This window comes from Lissotriton helveticus, chromosome 6 (genome assembly GCF_964261635.1).
Source record: "Lissotriton helveticus chromosome 6, aLisHel1.1, whole genome shotgun sequence".
NCBI classification, from domain to species: domain Eukaryota; kingdom Metazoa; phylum Chordata; class Amphibia; order Caudata; family Salamandridae; genus Lissotriton; species Lissotriton helveticus.
In genome coordinates, this window is record NC_136067.1 from 1,949,073,715 (window position 1) to 1,949,094,596 (window position 20,882).

General features: G+C 41.1%; 1 protein-coding gene across 1 annotated transcript in view; it reads right to left on the minus strand.

The window, feature by feature from the left end:
* Positions 1–20,882, minus strand: part of LOC144761977 (cysteine-rich venom protein-like) — a 128,662-nt gene that overhangs the window by 58,473 nt on the left and 49,307 nt on the right. Inside the window, exons 4-5 of the mRNA XM_078647146.1 lie at positions 17,193–17,283; positions 3,721–3,866 (exon numbers count right to left, since the gene is read on the minus strand). Of these exons, the coding sequence (XP_078503272.1) occupies positions 3,721–3,866; positions 17,193–17,283 (237 nt within the window). The remainder of the gene's footprint in view (positions 1–3,720; positions 3,867–17,192; positions 17,284–20,882) is intronic.

Genomic DNA, 20,882 nt, shown 5'->3' on the forward strand with positions numbered 1-20,882 from the left:
CACATACTAATACACATGCTCATGCTTGAACTAAACCTTGTGTGTTCTGCTAAACCATTAATGCTGTAGCTAAAATAAAATAATGGGGTTAGAGTAGAAATAAGTGGTATACAGTGCATTCATTTTTTTTGTATTCTAATATGTCTTTCTTTGACTTTATTGATAGCTCGCATTTGGGCCTGAAAGGTGTCTCAAACGCCATTTTGAAAATGTTACGCGTGCGCATAAAGAACATTGAATCACTGAAGCTTTGTCATTGAACTGCAGCCAATTCCCATCCTACCCGCGATGTCCCTGGGAACCTCATCCTTTGACCTGAAGAAAGAAGGAAATACTGACTACATTAATATATTGTATATGAATTGAAACTAAATATTGCTGGGTGGAATAAAATGGATAGGAAAGTAAATTATGGGCGGGAACATTGATCAATTACATTAAATTAAAATTATTTCATACTGGTATGATGTGATCACTTCTCCCCGTCTTTCTGACCAATCAAATTACAGGAGATGCACGAATTTGCAACACTGGGGGGTGGTACATGCCCTGGAAATGGTATAACTAAGGTAGGCTTAGTCAGTTAGTTTGTCCAACTTGTCACAGACCTGTCACTGATTTAACGTATACTGAAGGAGAATCGAGAGCAGAGGGCTGGTCGAGCACTCTGACAGAAGAATCGGGGATTTACTGAGGGAGAAAATCAATCTATCCAGTTGGGTCTGAGTTTAGCTGCGGAGAGGGGTGTGACGCTGGCGTTGCACTTAGCGGAGGTTACCTTTCCTGTCCTGCACCTGTCCTGACCTGTTGGCTCCTGATTAGTCAGGATCCCTTTCTTTCCAGCCCTTGGCCAGGGGTTGGTCCTCGCACCATTGTAATTAATATGAATCTGTGTGGTATGTCCTTGTACCGTTTTCCTTTTCTCACCATTCCCAGGTACCAATGTCTAGAAATGGTATTACTAAATCTTTAAACAATTTTACATTGATTGTTATTTTTCTACTTGAAAAGTCTTTGGTAGTACTGTTCTGGTACCTGACTCACAAAATATTACATAGATAAAGTGTTTAGAACTTCCCTAAGTCTGTGGTTATTTTATGATAAAGGTAAATTGTCATACTATTAACCTAACATCCTGATCCAAATTTCCTAAATGACATAAGTAAGTATAAGTGACAAGGAATTGGTAAGTTATGGTATACAGGTATTACAATATGAATCACTGATAGGCAGGATGGAAATAGATTACCAGTTTAGAGGTGTACATTTTTTTATGGGCCTAGGTGAGTATGTTAGTCCTGAACTGGTAATCTCGCGCCATCAAGGGGGAACTGGTAGTGCTGTCTGAGCAGAGACTGAAATGAAATGAAATGAAATGAAATTAAATGAAAAAGAAACTTAATAAAGCGCACTGCGGCCAAGCGGCTTCCTGGCTGTGATGGAAGAAAACCTGTTGTATGTTTCTTTAACTTTATTTTGAAAGAAGCCTGCCAAGTTGTTACAGAAGTCTTACTGATATTGGCTGTCTCTGCTTCTATAGTTGCAAGTTTCTTTACCGTAAGCAAAAGTTCTTTAACTGAATTCTTGGTGGCCTCGATCTTTTGGGTAAAGTACGAAGACTTCTCTCTCACTATCAATGCTGTGAAGGGGGCGAGCTCATGCTTTTATCTGATCTTTTCTAAATCAAGATACTCTTTCCTCTAGATACTTTTTTTCTTACTGCATTATTGTTTTTGGTTTCCAAGGCCTTCGATAAACGAAGGAGCTCGGGGAAGGTGTCTCTTGCTAATGGAAGCCTTTGCCGGGGCTAAAGATTTGACGGCTGAGGATAGCCACGAAACATAGTTGCCTACGTGACATTGAGGTCCTCAGATATTAAGGGCAAGGAGGCTGCCAGTTCCTGATTCAAATGGTCTGGATGTATTTTATGCCAAGGATGCCAAAGCAATTCCTTGGGGAGTGTTCTACCATTTTGAAGGGGTTGCGCTAGAAACAGATCGAATCTCACTGCCAGGGTGTCTGTTCAGAGTAATGGTAAAGTTGAAATAACTAACGTAGAAGAATTGTTGATAAATATAGTATCAAGATAGTACTCAGCAAAATGAGTGGATCTTGGAACTACCTGGGTAAGACCAAGACTGGCTGTCATTTCAAGAAAAATCTTCGTGTCATTATCAGTAGGATCCTCCAGAAAGGAATTAAAGTCTACTAGCAGAAAATTCCAAGATAGTGCTCAGGTCCTGGAAAAAGATGTGCCTATAGCCGGGTGGGCGAAAGATAGGTGGCCCATTAAAGGAAGTAGGTTTTTTTCAATACTGAAGGAGAGAGCATCACAATGTGTGAGGTGAACCGGAAGATGTGGGATCGATAAATTATTGCTAACTTGGGGGTGTAGCAGTGACAAAATCTGGGCCAGAGGACTGGTTGGCCCAGGTTACTGTTATAAAGAAGATGTCTAGCGCTTGGGACTCAATCAAGTCAGAAACTTCGAGCTCATGCCCAATGCAATTTATTAGAACTAGAGGTCTGAGTAGGTCCAAGCGAGGAATTGTCCAGAAGGTACCTCTTCCTCCCACTCCCCTCCTAATCTATATGAAGCTTACAGTGCTTACAAGAGAACATAGAGCAAGCAGACCAAGAGTTTAAGTCTAGGTGTATGCAGCCTGTGCCCTTACCTAAGACATTGTGGGCTAAAAGTTCACTTCTGGTATAACAGAATCTGGGAGTACAATCTGAAACAGAACCAGCAAGGGGACGGACCTTAGGTACGATCCGGGCACGGATGGACGTAGACGGGCTTGCCTTTGGCACTGTTTCTGCGTTAAAATATCCCGCCATGGAAGGGGCTGTGCCAGTAGGTAGAGCTAGAGCTCAGTTAGTGATGTATCAGCAAAGAAACAGGTGGGTCAAAGGTATTACATTGAGTGATAACTTTCAATTTGGAGCAGGTAGGGGAGGGGAGTTGAATTTGGTCTATAAAAATTGTAAATTAAAACACTCTTTAATGGTAAAGTTGGATTTTAAGTTACAATTCTAAAAATTCCACTTTTAAAAAGTTGTCATTTTCATGTCCCAAACATTTGGCACCTTTGTGTGCTGTTCCATAATAATATGCACTGACATACACAGAGTCCTACCTGTGTTATGAAACTGTGTGCCGTAAACACTATTATATACAGTGCTTAATTTGAGCTGGTGGTTTCAGGTGCTCAGCACCGGCACGTAATTGTCAACATCAGCACTTATGACAGCCTGACACATGGTGGTGCTGTTTGTGTAATTTGGAGATGAGAACAACACCAGTAGTTTATTAATTCAATATACAATAATAAATGACTAATACATGCTGTTTAAGCCCTTATTTTAGCTTTTGAGGTCTGGAATAGTCTGAATTAGCACACCTGTAGGAGTTTGATGGTTAATAGTTTTGTTGTTACAGGCACTGGCTGCACTGGCGGGGACAGTGAGTGGTGCAAGCTGCAGTGGGCTCCTGATGAGGGCTCTGGCACTTTTTAAAACACATTAATGATATGTATTTTTGTACTGTATTATAGTGAGTTTTTAAAGCAATACAGAATATAGTGCCAGCATTAACTGCTGAAAACAGTGAAATACTAAGCACGCGTTCATAGTCAATTTGGCTTACATTTATTTCTGAGGAAAGAACAGGTCAAAGTTAGTCCAATAGAGAAAGAAATAAAGAGCACAAAGTTTACATACCTGGGTGTAATGTCCAATCATCTTCTCTGGATTTATCGCACCAATGCCGTACTTGAAATTCTTGTACTCGTTGAACCAGGTTTGAATAATATGTTCCCACGGCTTCGGTTTTGTTGACTTATATAGGTTCTCCCCACATGCGGTAGCTGAAACATGACAGTGTTAATAAAAACACGTACAGTTACCTCTACTGCCACCACCAATGTACATTTTACATTAAAATTTGATGTGATTAATGTAAACAATGCATTGCTCAATGTAGGTAGAAAAATAGATTTTTCAGCGAAATGGGGCCGGCCGGCCATATAGGGCTGAAACAGGAACCAGACGAATGGCATTCGTACATCACAGCATGTGCCTTCTTGCAATCACCTGAAAGCTTGGGTTGTATTCCTAGAATGGGTCTGAGTGGATTATACCATTTTCATCAATTTCAAAGGGTATTCAATAGGGCCTCTTTTAACAGTTTACAATTAATAAGTCAGGCCGTCATAGGGGACGTTACAGGTGCACGTGTTCACAGGTCTTTTCGCTTTTTCAAGGCCCTGCTTTATTGCTGCAAGATCTATTGATAGATTTTACCTGTTCCTAACATCTAACATGGCTTAAAGCATTAGTTGGCACCAGACACTGGCTTGTGAGCACAGAAGGACATTTTTGACCCAGCCTCTACGGAGACATCAGACATACCTGCAATTAATGGAGTCAATTGAATTACACATTTTCTCATCTTAGGTATTAAAATGCTCCAGTTCCTATATGCAAGCTGCTTCATCACCCATTAGCAACTTTGGTGGGTGTGGTTGTTGGGGGACTTGTTACACTTGAAAACCCATGAGAATTAGTTGTGCAAAGGTTGCTTCTGCAACCATCTCAGTTTGTGGAAACCATTGAGTTAGGTACAGAAGCAGAATTTGATGGAATAAAGAGCAAAGGAGTTTCAAAAGTCAGCTCCGTAAGCAATACAATATTTGATTGCATCTTATTTTAAAGCTGAAATTGCGCCATCTAGCTCAATAATACAGAAATATCCTCGTGCCTCACGTTTGTATTTCATCTTCAAATGTGGCGCTGTCTCTGTCTGTTACAATGGGCCTCCTCATCCAGTGAAGAAATTATGGACTAGTGGGCTTTTCTGATTTTATGGGCCCTAAGTTGCCTAACAAAACAACTCCTCTTTATAATATCAAACATTCTAGGACTTCTTTGTCTTGCTACTTTTATGTTTCCCTGATTTTTTGGGATCTCTCATTCAACATAAAAATATAAGAGTTCCACCTATTTTCTTTCGCTGTCCCCAGCATCCTGGGTGCACTGCGAGCATAAAGGGTCCGGTACATAAAACCAGGGAAATTTCCTAAAGGAAGCTGTTAATATCAGGTAATGTACTCTTTCCGATTGCTTGATTTCACTGATTTAATTTTCTTTTTAACAGTGCATGAATGAAAACATCAGATGCTTGGTTTCTGGAGGATAGCAGGTCTCTCTTGCTCAACCAATCGTAGACCCAGTAATTCAAGACAGTGTATCCATTCCTTAAATCTCTAGATGGATTTGACATATCAGTGTTACAGGAATTTTCCATCTTAAGGATTTCTGATTCAATTGTATACATTAGCTCTCTTTTTTCCCCAAGTGCCTAGGATATAGCCTGCCTTCTAACCACCTTGGCCTCCCACAGTGCTACCCCTTAATTAAATGTATCCAACTTTTCAGCAAAGGTCTGATCAGACCCCTTTCTGTATTTTAAGTTTTCCTCTTAATTTTGAAGTATTATGGGTTTATAAAACACCTCTCCCTCAGGGCCCACCATAAATGGGGTGAAGTAAACCAGGCGGAGGTCAGAAGAGGAACTCAGGATGTTCGTGTCCTATGAAGGGGTGGATTGGGAAGTAATCAGGCCTACTCTCACCTGATGGAGCATGATTATTTGAGAATAATTCTTCTTGATCAAGTCTGCTCATTAAGTGTGTTTTAATAAACATATCTAACAGTGTGGAAAATTATTAACGTGGGAAAACGTGCAAGAAAAGACACGACACATTTAGTAATCAAAAGCTGCAAGGAAAAGCATGCTAAAAGATAGAAAACTAGTGTTTTGAGAAATGATAATAAAACGAGAGAGACATTTAATGAATGTACTAAGTAACTTACAAGTAGAATTGTAGAAAATTCGATAATGAAAAATGCGTAAAGTAAAAAGTTTTTGATTATGTTTTCTTTTGCATATTAAGAAAGTGATAACCTATAATTCAAAAACTAGACTATACTTATGAATTTAATTGAAATGATGATTTCAGTATATCGTTTTCTTGTGCATTTTCTCTATTTTCTTATACATTATTAATGATAGTGTTTTTTATTCTTATAAAAACTATGATATTATGATTTCTTTGCGAAGCTCTCAAAACCTGTTAGTGTTATTTCCTATGTGTAACGTAGGCCTCAGAAGGAATTTAGTTTGTCCTTTATTATTTCCCCGAAATTTTGATTTATTAGCTTTAGTTGTGCACATCATATCACTAGAGTTTCCTTCCTATGGTTAGAGTATTTCTCTCTATGAGTAATTGTGTCGGCTATATTGCAAGCCGATGTGGAAGCGAGCGCGCGGATATGGAGACATTTCAACTGTTTCCTACTTCCGAGGTGACTTGACATCTTGCGGTTGAACAAAAGACTATTTTGTAAACATTCCAGCTGAATTAGGCTGGAGAATGATCACTTCATGGATCCTAAACAATAGAATTGTGTAAACTGAAAAAAAAACTGTTGGAGATTGAAATTATGAGCATCTTGGAGTATAAATCATTTTGTGGGAAAAGAACACGTTGGCAAGCTTTTTGCTGCTGTACTCTCAATGCTACTCTGTCTGGCTACATCCTTGCAATCCTGTGCGTGACATACTGTCAGTCCAAACTTTAAAGTTCCCCTGAACAGAATTATCCCGATAAATTGCACTCCATCAGCTGGTGATGTTGCTCAAGCTATACCTTTTCGGCCAAAGGGTTGGCTTTTTCTGACTGTTGCATTAGCTCATTGATCTTAGGTTCCTAAGAATCTTGAATTGCATATTGATAATGCAATGTATATTTTCTTTTTTGTCTCTCTTTCTCTCCTCTCATGCTAGCTATTGATTTTATGATGTATTGACCATGAACTGTATTTCCTATTGTGATTTTACCTGTAACATTTGAAATAACAACAGCATTCACAATCTAACATTGTCTCCTGTATTGAGCATTCATAACTTTATGATTTAGATACAAGTACCTTGATAAGTATACAGATTTTGTCTTTATTTTGAAATGTGCTATTGACATGATACGTATTTTTGACTATTGTTGTTAGTTAGGCATTTATTTCGTTACAGGTACTCATGAACGAAATAGCATCCTTTTCTAATTATTTTAGTCCCTATTAGCTCATACAACGATCTATCGGAGGACCTTATGTTTGTAAGTGGTTATAGAGTTTCTATGGGCCCAAACTCTCTGGTATAGTAAACAGCAGATTCAGTGTTGATATCAGTATTTTGCTTCATGAAAAGTGGGTTGGGCTAGACAGAGGCAACATGTATCAAATGGACTGCTTCCCTTTCCTGATGTTATTTCTGCAGTTCTTTCTCCTGTGACCACTCCCTGTATCAGCCATTGTATACCATTTTTGTGTCTGATAGGAACTCCCTTTCATATCAGTGGATCAATATTTGGACTCATGAGCATAGAAATGTGGCAAAGGTCAAGGCCAATGCAAAACACCCTCTCAAAAGGGGTGTTCTGCCTGTCCACCTGCCTCATCATATGTCCAGCTCTGACAAAAAGAGAAACAGACTGATTTGCAGATGCAGATGTCCAGGCAGCAAATGATTACAGGGGATAATATGGGATGCCTATGTTCACCAAGGACACCGGAGTGACTGCACATTTCAGGAAGCTGGCTTTGAATCCAGGTGGTCACTTGGTTGGTCCTTACCTGTCACTGCTTCTAAACGTGTGCTGGCTATCTGAAAACACGATACAGAAAAGGGGGTGGTGATGAACAGAGTGTCTGAATTAAGCAGACCACTCTTACCCAGTCCAAAGATCAGGGCTTGATCCATCACCGTTATTTATCTCACTGCCCCATCCCAGCTCAGAACCTGGCTATATGCAAATTAGTCTGTCCCTGGCCCAGTGCATCATGGGAACAGGGCAGACCAAACTACCAAGCCAATTCTTCACCAGAAAGGAGACAAGCTACCGGGGACCGGTTTCTGGCATTTCAGCCTCTTCGGCCCGGCTTGCTTGAATCCTGATGGAGCAGTGAGAAAGGGACTCATGTCTGAGTATACCCTGCCACACCTATAGTGGCCAAAAACGATACAGAAAAGGGGGTGGTGATGAACAGAGTGTCTGAATTAAGCAGACCAGTCTTACCCAGTCCAAAGATCAGGGCTTGATCCATCACTGCCCCATCCCAGCTCAGAACCTGGCTATATGCAAATTAGTCTGTCCCTGGCCCAGTGCATCATGGGAACAGGGCAGACCGAACTACCAAGCCAATTCTTCACCAGAAAGGAGACAAGCACCTGCAGGATTCAAGCAAGCCGGGCCGAAGACGCCTGAAATGGCAGAAACCGGTCCCCGGAAGCTTGTTTCCTTCCCAGTGTAAGAATTGGCTTTTGTAGTCTGGTCTGCCCTGTTCCCATGATGCACTGGGCCAGGGACAGACTAATTTGCATACAGCCAGGTTCTGAAACTGGGATGGTGCAATGAGCTAAAAAACGGTGTTGGATCTAGCCCTGATCTCTTGACTGGGTGAGAGTACTCTGCTTAATTCCCATCACCACCCCTTGTTGTAAATAATTTTGTCCACCCTAAGCGTGGAAGGGTATACTCAGATGTGAGTCCCTTGCTCATTGCACCATCAGGATTCAAGCAAGCCGGGCCGAAGACGCCTGAAATGGCAGAAACCGGTCCCCGGAAGCTTGTTTCCTTCCCAGTGTAAGAATTGGCTTTTGTAGTCTGGTCTGCCCTGTTCCCATGATGCACTGGGCCAGGGACAGACTAATTTGCATACAGCCAGGTTCTGAAACTGGGATGGTGCAATGAGCTAAAAAACGGTGTTGGATCTAGCCCTGATCTTTTGACTGGGTGAGAGTACTCTGCTTAATTCAGAGACTCTGTCTATCACCACCCCTTGTTGTAAATAATTTTGTCCACCCTAAGCGTGGAAGGGTATACTCAGATGTGAGTCCCTTGCTCATTGCACCATCAGGATTCAAGCAAGCCGGGCCGAAGACGCCTGAAATGGCAGAAACCGGTCCCCGGAAGCTTGTTTCCTTCCCAGTGTAAGAATTGGCTTTTGTAGTCTGGTCTGCCCTGTTCCCATGATGCACTGGGCCAGGGACAGACTAATTTGCATACAGCCAGGTTCTGAAACTGGGATGGTGCAATGAGCTAAAAAACGGTGTTGGATCTAGCCCTGATCTCTTGACTGGGTGAGAGTACTCTGCTTAATTCAGAGACTCTGTCCATCACCACCCCTTGTTGTAAATAATTTTGTCCACCCTAAGCGTGGAAGGGTATACTCAGATGTGAGTCCCTTGCTCATTGCACCATCAGGATTCAAGCAAGCCGGGCCGAAGACGCCTGAAATGGCAGAAACCGGTCCCCGGAAGCTTGTTTCCTTCCCAGTGTAAGAATTGGCTTTTGTAGTCTGGTCTGCCCTGTTCCCATGATGCACTGGGCCAGGGACAGACTAATTTGCATACAGCCAGGTTCTGAAACTGGGATGGTGCAATGAGCTAAAAAACGGTGTTGGATCTAGCCCTGATCTCTTGACTGGGTGAGAGTACTCTGCTTAATTCAGAGACTCTGTCCATCACCACCCCTTGTTGTAAATAATTTTGTCCACCCTAAGCGTGGAAGGGTATACTCAGATGTGAGTCCCTTGCTCATTGCACCATCAGGATTCAAGCAAGCCGGGCCGAAGACGCCTGAAATGGCAGAAACCGGTCCCCGGAAGCTTGTTTCCTTCCCAGTGTAAGAATTGGCTTTTGTAGTCTGGTCTGCCCTGTTCCCATGATGCACTGGGCCAGGGACAGACTAATTTGCATACAGCCAGGTTCTGAAACTGGGATGGTGCAATGAGCTAAAAAACGGTGTTGGATCTAGCCCTGATCTCTTGACTGGGTGAGAGTACTCTGCTTAATTCAGAGACTCTGTCCATCACCACCCTTTGTTGTAAATAATTTTGTCCACCCTAAGCGTGGAAGGGTATACTCAGATGTGAGTCCCTTGCTCATTGCACCATCAGGATTCAAGCAAGCCGGGCCGAAGACGCCTGAAATGGCAGAAACCGGTCCCCGGAAGCTTGTTTCCTTCCCAGTGTAAGAATTGGCTTTTGTAGTCTGGTCTGCCCTGTTCCCATGATGCACTGGGCCAGGGACAGACTAATTTGCATACAGCCAGGTTCTGAATCTGGGATGGTGCAATGAGCTAAAAAACGGTGTTGGATCTAGCCCTGATCTCTTGACTGGGTGAGAGTACTCTGCTTAATTCAGAGACTCTGTCCATCACCACCCCTTGTTGTAAATAATTTTGTCCACCCTAAGCGTGGAAGGGTATACTCAGATGTGAGTCCCTTGCTCATTGCACCATCAGGATTCAAGCAAGCCGGGCCGAAGACGCCTGAAATGGCAGAAACCGGTCCCCGGAAGCTTGTTTCCTTCCCAGTGTAAGAATTGGCTTTTGTAGTCTGGTCTGCCCTGTTCCCATGATGCACTGGGCCAGGGACAGACTAATTTGCATACAGCCAGGTTCTGAAACTGGGATGGTGCAATGAGCTAAAAAACGGTGTTGGATCTAGCCCTGATCTCTTGACTGGGTGAGAGTACTCTGCTTAATTCAGAGACTCTGTCCATCACCACCCCTTGTTGTAAATAATGGCTATCTGAAAACAGGCATACAAATTCACCTTTTGACTTCAAGAAGTTATGTGCACCATCAAGAGGAACGTACAGAAGCAGGTGCAGAATTCTTGACTCTGTCCCCTGAAGGAGCAGGAATTATACTCCAAGACGTTTATTATGACCCCCAGCTTCTTTTTATTTTAAATAGAGGTCTTATAATACTAACCCTCCAAGGTGGAGCTAAATAGCCACAATGGACTCAAATAAATGAACAACAATCCCACCAACTTTGTAGATACTGTATCACAATCCTGATTATTCAGTTTGCGTTAGAGGCAGTATTAGATTTGAGAAACGTCATTATTTTTTGTCATATCATTTGTCAAACGTTTTAACAAATTATCATCCCGATGTGGCTTGTTGTACTACCAGAATACTGAGTTATTCACATCACCCTACAAAATATCAACTACAGACTACCAACTACTACTAAGTCGTTAGTGCTGTTAGTATTCTTAACTTCACATGTACATTCAAATAAGATATATGCATCTTTTACGTACTTAGATGTGGAGTTAAGAATTGTAAATCTCTAATGATCTATACATACCTACCTTAATGACAAAGTGGTAGTCAATATTGTACAGTTTGTAGGTCAGTATGTGTGACCATGAAATTCTGACATACAGCCTCTTGTAGCACTGGTGAACCATCAGGCATATTTCCTGCAAAACATTTAGCTACATAATCAGCCCAGATACTTTCTAGGATATCAGAGTCAGGGGTAGTTAAAACATCCAAAGTCCCTTGTGCAATCAGTAAACAAAAACCCTCAACAGGCAGTCAAATGAATCACATCTTCTAATAAATTCCAATGATATAATCAGTGAAGACTTTTTTGCCGAGTTATACCTTAACATTCTTTGACCTCCTACACTGAGGGATGCTTGTCCGTATGTTCTCTTTGCCAGTCATGAAGAGGATTTTGCAGAAAGTGTTTACGTTTCAGACAGTCTTTAACAAGCCTGAATGGATGGCTCAGTTGACCAAAACATCATCCATCAATAATTAACACATTCGGAATTCAGTTTTAAAATAAAAATTGTTATCAGGAACAATCTGATGATTGCTGCTATAATTTGTTGTCTCTATATTGTATCTTCCCTTCTCTGACAGCTGCTTATCTACAAAGCTGCTATTATCTAAGAGCAGTTTACTGCCATCAAGCAATTAGGATGCCGAAATAGCCACTTATGTCCATGCTAGGATTTTACAATCCCTAAAGTTGATAAAGTCCTCATACATATTAGCATGAAAGTCAATTAGAGAGTAAGTCCTACAGCTAAAAATATATGATCTGTTGGTCTATTAGATTCAAAGCACCCATTAAATAACAATGATGAAACTCCTTCCACAACTGCATCAAAATGTATCCTATATAACAAGATTTATATAAAAGATAAAAAAGTGGAAGAAAAAAGGAATCCTTTATAGCCTCAACACTAATATCTATTTCTGTTTACACTATTAAACCTACATTTCACTCCTCTCCAGTAACAGCACTGAAGGAAAAGAGAGCTTAATTTGTTGCCAGGTTGTCCTTCAAACTGTTTATTAAGCAATGTAGTTTTCCCCCCTCAAAACAGTCGTGGGTAGATATTCTAATCAACCCTCTACCCTGTTTTTTAATGTCTGGCAACCGGATAGCAACAGTCTTAGAGACCTTTATGTCAATTTCAGTCTGTTTGATTGCCATAATGAAACTAGGCTTTTCCAAGATTGCTGCCTCACCAATGCAACATCCATTTTGATGTTTATGAGCACAATGTGTTTGCACCACTAATTACATTTTTCATGTTATGGCAAAAGCTTGCCCAATCACCAAACAAATACAATCGAAGTTTTCATCTTGTGCTAATGTGTGTGTGTTTGAAGTGTGCTCTACTAACCTATGAAGGAGCGCGGTTAAAATATGAGTGGAAGTGAATACTAAGAACAAGAAGTAGTTCAGAAATTATTATCACACCTCATTGCTCCTCACACTTGCAGAAGTCAGATTAATACTCTATATGCATGTGTTTCTTTCCGAGGTTTTACACGGGTGCTTTGGCGACTGTTCAAGTTGCTTTGGCTGCTACTCAAGAAGTGTTGCTGCCTGCCAATCTGCATGAACAAGGAGTTGTGCCTGAGGCCTCTTCAGTATGAAAACATCCCAGCAGCCTCAGATATGATGTAACAGTTGATACAGCATAGGTGTGACTACGGGTTAAGGATAAACACCGGGACTAAAATTACATGCCAGTCCCCTTTCTGTAATTTGAACTGCAATATGTCATGCTGAGATCTTTGTCTGTCATATAAGGTACTTGGTACTTTTTAGACCTGCATATCAGTGCACATGTTCGCTCTGATCTTCAAATTATATTATTGTAATTGGATTTGAACAAATGAGAGTTCCTAAGTGGTGCCGTCCATAACTGGAGAGAGTAGATACATGCCTTATATCAAACTCTGGCTTTAGAGAATTAGGGTGCAAAAGTCTGCAGGTCAATGGAGTGCTTCTTTATTGTCTCAGCACATGTTGAGCGAATGATGCAGACAACTTACACACAGCCTGGTGATCCAACTTAAGACCACAAGGCGGTGTGTATACTGGCTTTCTTGTAGAATATGGAAAATTGGAGTGAAGGCCACTACAGGGCATATTTGTTCTGCTCCTCCTGTTGCTGATAGTTATGTGTGTCTATATGTATACTGCCTTTATTTAGCAAATTTACTAAACATTGATTAGGATAACTAGAGTAGGGTCTAGTTGGATTCGAAATTAGTGTCTGGGGACATGTTACCTCAAAGATGACCCAGCAATTGCAAATCAGCAGTTCAGCTGAACTTCCAGGCCAGGTGCTCTCTGAATGTGACACAAGGAACCCCAGACCAGTTTTCACCTAATTTGGAGGAAAAAATTGACGACTGGATTGTTCTTTAGGACATTACGTTTAAGGGACAGAACAATGTCTTTCTATAATATGAGATTAATTAACATCAACTCGAGTCTCAGGAGGGAGATACATCACCAAGCCAAAAATTCTTAGAGGAGCATAAAGCTTATGATAACAGTATCTGTCAGTTTTATGTTAAAATGTACCTTTGTAATTGAGGCGTTAGGTGATGCCTTTATCGAAGGCAATAAAGCTATATCAAACAATTAGATAATGAATTTTGAGAATAATCTACAATAGATTATGTCTACTAAGGGGATATTTGCCTTTGCTCAATTTTTGTATAGCTGAAAACAGTAGTGGAGTGGGAGAACCCCTTTTGAGGTCATCCAAACAGCAATTATCGAACTATTCCCCTTTTTAGGCACTTAATATATAAAATAAAAGAAAGAGAAACTTTTCCTGGAAGTATTTCATCAATTGGAACTCAAATTCAAGCTCTTTATTTTGCTGTTACCATTTTTAAATTCCACAGATTTTATATTGTTTCTTTTTTTGGTAAGCGTTGGGAGTCTCCTTTTACATTCTTTACTTGTTCTAGAAGTGGTGAATGAAAAATATCAGTTATGGAGCGGAAAATAGGGTTCAGAATAACCCTTTCATTTCTCTCATTGAGGGATACTTTGAGTCTAGATCTCCAGGTACTCCATCAAAACAGAGGTACTTTATCAATGACTTTTCTTTAAAGTTTAGAACTGGAAGCACTTCTTTCATGTACTATCCGAACTACACTGGCAATGTTTGAGGACTTTGCGAGTCTATACAATCCTTACACAGGTAACTTTGAGACTCTCTGGATGTACTCTAGTCCCATTCACTATGTCCCACCCCCATTTCTTACCGCTATTTTGGCTGATATCTTGTGTATTTTGAATCGATAGATGTAGCTGGACTGAGCCCAATGGTACCTCCAGTAATGTTTGATTAGGCCCATTGCATATTCACTTATTGTGTGCATTGGAATCCCGTACTATGGCCTTCTCTACTTTAACACTATATTTTCTGTGCTCTCTTTTAGTCCTCTATTTTTCTTGAGCTCATATAATCTTAGAGTCATGATGAAGATCCTTCTATATGTCTAAAGGATTGAAACAATGCCGACCAGTTCCATGAACCCAATTTGAATGTATATTAGAATAAAATGGGCTGTGTTGTTCTTACTTGATACACACTCATGATCATGTATTGTCACACATGTTTATCACTTGATGAGAACATCAAGTACATTTCTCACCACACCTCTAATGCGACGTCACATTGTTGTTAATGTTTTTTATATATAGTTGAATAAATTGATCATTTGATGTATTTGTATATTGATTGTGTTATCTTCGATGTAGGTACAACTGCTCTTTATATAAATGCTTCCTCAAGGTTTCAGACAACACTCGGGTTCACTTCTAACCTATAACCTTTTAAAGCAATGAGACAAATATTTCAGGACAATGGAAACTGTGATAATTGCACAATTGAAATCGATTTTCACAGGCTAAAAAGAATGTAAATATATAAAACAAATCCATGGAAATAATAAGAATGTTTTCAGGACCTGCAATAGTTCTAGAACCTATAGATACATTCTGACAGCTGTATTATGAGACAGAATTATTGGATTCCTCAGTTTTCCCCTGTTAGAGTCTGGCTGGTCAAACCTTTTGACTTTGTGTGGCCCTAGCCTAATTTAGAAGAGGGAGTGTGGTTCTCTTCTCCTTATAGCACCGTCCTAAGTAATTATTCACTGAGAATAACATAAGTGGATTTTCCTTTGTGGCGCCGATACCTAGAACCAATACCACCAATTGCGACCAAACAAACCTTTTGAAATGTATCAGTTCTGTAAAAAAGACAAACCATGTAGAATTTGGTGTGTTAAACACATTTTCTGTATGTTATGCATCATTTTCAATTCAAGACTTGGAGTAGAAGGTATCTACCACATTTTGTAAATGCATCCCCCGAGTAATGATATTTACCAATAGTGGTAATACACTATTCTATTTCATCCAAATTGTAATGAGGGCCTTAGAAGCAAATTACCCATAAATTTTCATCAGTGTGGTTTGCTTACTTATAAATTCGGTGAAACATCAGGCTTTCCTTCTGTTAACTACTCATATGAAAACATACGTGAATCAGGGCTATATATTCAGATGTAACTCCCATCTACAGGATGTTCAGGGGCAGGAGTGCGGATTGTCCGTGGTGTGGTGCACATGTGCCTCCTTCTTGCATCTGGCCTGGACATGTTCCAATGTGCGCGCTTCTTGTACGGGGTGGTCCAACCTCTGATCTCAGTATCTGGTATTACCATAGATGAGGGGTTGTTGCAATGCCTCCTGTGGGTCATAAAGCCTAGAGGGAGGAAAATACACTGGAAATGTTTGCAATTGGCCCTGCTACTGGCTAAAAGGCCAGTGGCAATAGGGTGGTTGGACAACAGGGCTCCCTTGGTTACACTGTGGTATAAGGACATGACAGAGTGGGCGTTTGCAGAGACGATACACACTAAAGACTACAGGCGGGACGACAAGCTGCAAGACAATCTTGAAGCATGGACTACACTACTGATGATGTTTCAAGATACAAATGGGGAGGGGTGCCCGCTAAGTGTACACACACAATCGCTTGAATCCCCTGGTAGCACACTTAGGCTACACCATAAGGAGGGGTTATAGGATGGGTTGAGTGACCTGGTGAACTTTGACGGCAGGGGTGGGGATTGCGGAGTCGACTGGTGGAGCAATTGGCTCTGGCAAGAAACCCTACCATATCCATGTATACAGGGAAATTATGAAGAATGTGGTACCCCCTAAGGAGGAGGACTCTCACCTGCCACTGATGATGTAATTAATGCAAATGTATTTATTTAATGCAATTTGATACGGCACAAACATTACTCAAAGGTGTCAGAGCGCTTTACAATAGAACAAAGCAAGTTACATAAGGTATTCGTGATGACGTTTACATATTAACAAGTTACACATACAACCACGATTATACAAATGGAGGGTGGCATAGTTAGGGTGAAACAAGTATAGAAAACATATCTACATAATTGAGCTCATGTGAATGCCATGCAGCCATGAGGGTCATGACCTGGATTTAATTATTCCTGGAAGTGTCTTTGGAAGAGAAGTGTTTTAAGATTGGTTTTGAAAGACCGCAAAGAGGCAGTGGTGCGAAGGATTGGTTTGCTAAATAAGTGGACACTGATCTATATGGTTCTTAATGATCTACTGCTTATTGTTGGTATAACATTGCATGTCTCTATGAAAATGGATATATGTATTTGTATATGCCTCACATCTAAGAAAGGAGAAATATTACTACCATCGAGGCCTGTCACTTTAAAATTGACCCCAATCACAAGATAAGAAACCTACTGGGCAGGTCAACATTTAAGAAAAGCCTCAAAACAGAAACATCACCCCATAGGAAAATATTTAACAAAATGATTCTCTGTTTTTGCTCATTTCTCTCATTGTGGCGGTAAGTTTTCAAAGAGCTTAGAAGAAGCTACTATGGCACGCAGAGTTCTGTTAAAATTTTGAGTGCAATTAAAATAAGAAGTTTGGACTCACTGCCAATCATACGTTCCTTATCAGAACTGTGTTTGAAAATGCATTTCTCAGCAACCTTTTTAGCATTCGCTGCAGATTCTTTGCTCCACACCTGCAGTGAAAGATAATACACATTGTATGTTATGCAGTTGGGGTATTGAAACTAAATGCCGCATAGTTTATAAACGATTAGCAAACAATTACTTGGAATGTCAAATATAGATCACAATGGTACTGAGTGATTTTGAAAGTTGGTTATATGTAACCAAATTTGAGTAATACCTTCCGTACAAACCACAAGAAGCTGAAGAAAGAAAGGGCAAGCACAGATATGGCAGGATTATTTATTCTAGTACAATTGGTATTCAACAGCAGTGCACATTTTTAGCTCTGCCTTAGCCATCAGACTGACCTCATGTCACCACACAAACCACGAGATTTCCAAAGCAAAGATCCACCCGGGACAGACAGACACGGTAAAGGTATTATAATTTGGTTGCCAAATTAAAATTGTCATGAAAGAAGAAATACAACTGTGGAGTATGCTATGAAATGTGCAACGTATACTCTAATCATAACATATTACATAAATGTATTTTCAAAAGATTTACTTCTATGGTAATGTATTCATGTTCTATTCAAAACACATCAAACATACAAAAAGGTGAACGGAGGAATGCTGACAAATTGTCTAACCACGGGCAATTGCTAGGGTAACTTTCCAACCAATCGTTCTTTTTCCCACCAAAACATATGATCGCAGATAAAGAAATTGATCGACTTGTGACATACTTGAAATGACCAGAGCAGCATGGGATTGGGAAGGTGGATTGAGAATTTGACTAGTTAATCTGGTGCAGTTTGCCTGAGATATACAAGGCTTCCGGGTAGGCTGCTGATTTAGCCACCAAGGTAAAAAAAATTCAGGGAACGCTCCCTGCCTTGGAAGGCTGGGATAAACGTAGTAGAACACCAGGTCCATCATGAGCTGCTGGAAGATGGTCACCTGAAGTGACCTGATATGCTGATGCTCTTGTAGATTGATTTGGATCCTATTCCAGAATGGGACATAACACATGTATTTGTAAAGCGCACGTATTACCCAAGGGTATCTAGGCGCTGAATAACAGATGTTTATTGTTAGCCAACGGTACTCATTTTATCAACCTCACATGGACAAAAGGCTGAGTGGACCCAATGGGATTTGAACCTGTGACCATGAGGTCGAACACAGGCCCCCTAGAGTGGATGCATCAGTCCACTGACCCATCAGCCCCAGCCAGTATGAGGGCAAGACCTCTGGGCCATCAAGCAGAAATGCCAATGCTATGAGTGTGTGTGGGAACCTGGACAGTCCCCTACCTTTTTTTGTAATTATAGATGCACCATTAGACCTTTCTTGCAGGCACAGCCAGAGTGGTACTAGTTTCAGAGAAGCGGTCACAGCAGCCTATTAAATGTGTCTTATTTTAAAACGTTATAAGGGAAAAGACAGGGCATTCTCACAAAAGATTAATCAACACTGCAGTGGACTACAAAATACTGATCCTTATGCTTCTACAGTCAGGAGAACCCCCTTGTGATCCTCTGACTAGGGTATGAGTCCCCTATGAAAGTCGTGTGATCAAAAGTAGGATAGGGTCCTGGCCTCACTATGTTGATGCATTTATGGAAGGATGCTACAGGCCAGTATGGCAGCCTTCTTCCGAGAGAGCATATACACATTGGATAATAGAAGAAGAATGTTTATTGTACGGTTAATAAAAACCTTAACAAGCAGACATATCAATAAAACAGCATGCAGAGTTCAAATGTCACTTAAAGTACAATTGGACTGAACTGGTTCAACGGATTAATGACTATGTGGGACATACCTAAGTTAATTCATACCTGGACAAACGTACTCCTCTACTAAAAGAAATCAACATTTATTCAGTTATTAATTTTCATGTTCATGTCACAGAAAAAAGAACTTTCATACAAATTCCCCCTACGCCTCTGGATATTCCATTAACTTCTTATGTCCAATAAAAGTTGCGGAAAGAGCCCAATTGGCTGCTCTGAAAAATTTCAATCAAGGATGTCCCCTTATCACCCGCCAGATATGCTGACATACCCATGTTGATCTATCCTGGGCTCCTATTGATAATGGAACACCTGATTCCTTGTAAGCTAAGGAAATTAGAGGACAAATATACCAGTTCAAATTTGGAACAGAAGGCTTCAACTGCCTTTTGGCTTGGCCAAAATTGATAAACAAATGATGAAGATAGTTTAAACTCTCCTACACTTTTGAGATAGGCAAGAACTGCTCCTTTTATGTCCAAGGAGTGAAGGCTAATATCCTTTCGGTGTTTCTGGAATGGGATATAACACTAGGAGAATTCACTCCTGCTAAAGATGGAAAGGAGAGTTCATTTTAGGGATAAATGACTGTCCGCGAAAAAGCAAAATATTGTTTTTGAATATTCTAAAGGAGAATGTTTATAAGAGAGTTAGCCTAGCTCACCTAATCTCTTTGCTGATATGAGCACATTTATGGTTGGGATTCTGATGTTGATAGACTGAAGGGGCACAACAGGAGGGCTTCTCAGGGGGGTAGAATAATTGAGAGCTTGCAAGTTGGAAAGAGACAGGGTACTCAGAGACAGATGTTAAAAAAAACTTGAATAGGCTCTACATCAGCCCTTGGTCATCCTCCAGATTACCTTGGGAAGCTCTGAAGGCCGTTACTGCTTCCAACTCTGTATTTTTAGGATTGAAACTCTTTGCCCAAGTGAGACGCCACCCTGAAGAATGTTCAGAGTCTGTGCTACACCCATGGACTGTGGAATTAGATGCCTAGCAGAGCACTGCTTCCTAAAAGTCGACCAGTGCTTAGCACAAAGTTAAAGGTCTCCTTGAAGCCTGAACAGAACTATCTACTGAATCAGAAATCCTCTTTATGATCAGCCCTGCCAGTTTATTCTCTTCGGCAATCAGCCTGAGCCTTTTTAATACTTCGATCTAGAGAAGAGAGAGAACTAAAGGGGACAGCACAATCAGTAAAAGCCATTCTTGTTCTGTCTTCATCGCTATTAGTAGATACAACCAACAAGAGCAAGCCAAACTGAAGCAATCAAGATAACCTGAGCACACTCTCTCCTCATTCTGACAAGATATTGGAGGATCAAAGGAAACAGAGGAAAGGCATTGAGACTGGCCATGGGTGTAAGGGGGCATCAATGTTCAAAGACTTGGGGCCCAATTAGGATGGCGGGCGGATCGCACCCGCCGGGAAGGCGGTAGTCATTGCAGGCCCGGCAGGGAAGATCCATCCGCCATCCTTGCAGAAATGACCCCCGCCATATTACAATGGCTGGGGGTCCGCGGCAGACGGAAAGACCGTCCGCCGCTTTTCCGCCCGGTCCACAAAGGGTTCAATATGGTGCCAGCCATATTACAATGTGTAATAATGCCATATTACCATGTGGCTTTGGAAATGCCTTTAATGCCGCCACTGAAAGGCATAAAGAGTCTTCTTGGGGGGCCTGTTGCGGGCCTCCAGGGACTCTGGGGGTGTGTGGGGTACACATGGGGGGTACATATGGTACCCCCCTGCATTCAATGTACAACGTGGCAGGCACCGCGCGGTGCCTGTCACGTTGTGCATTGAAAAGCACAACATGCATTTTTGGCATTGCGGCAGGCGGTGGTTTCAGCGCCGCCTGC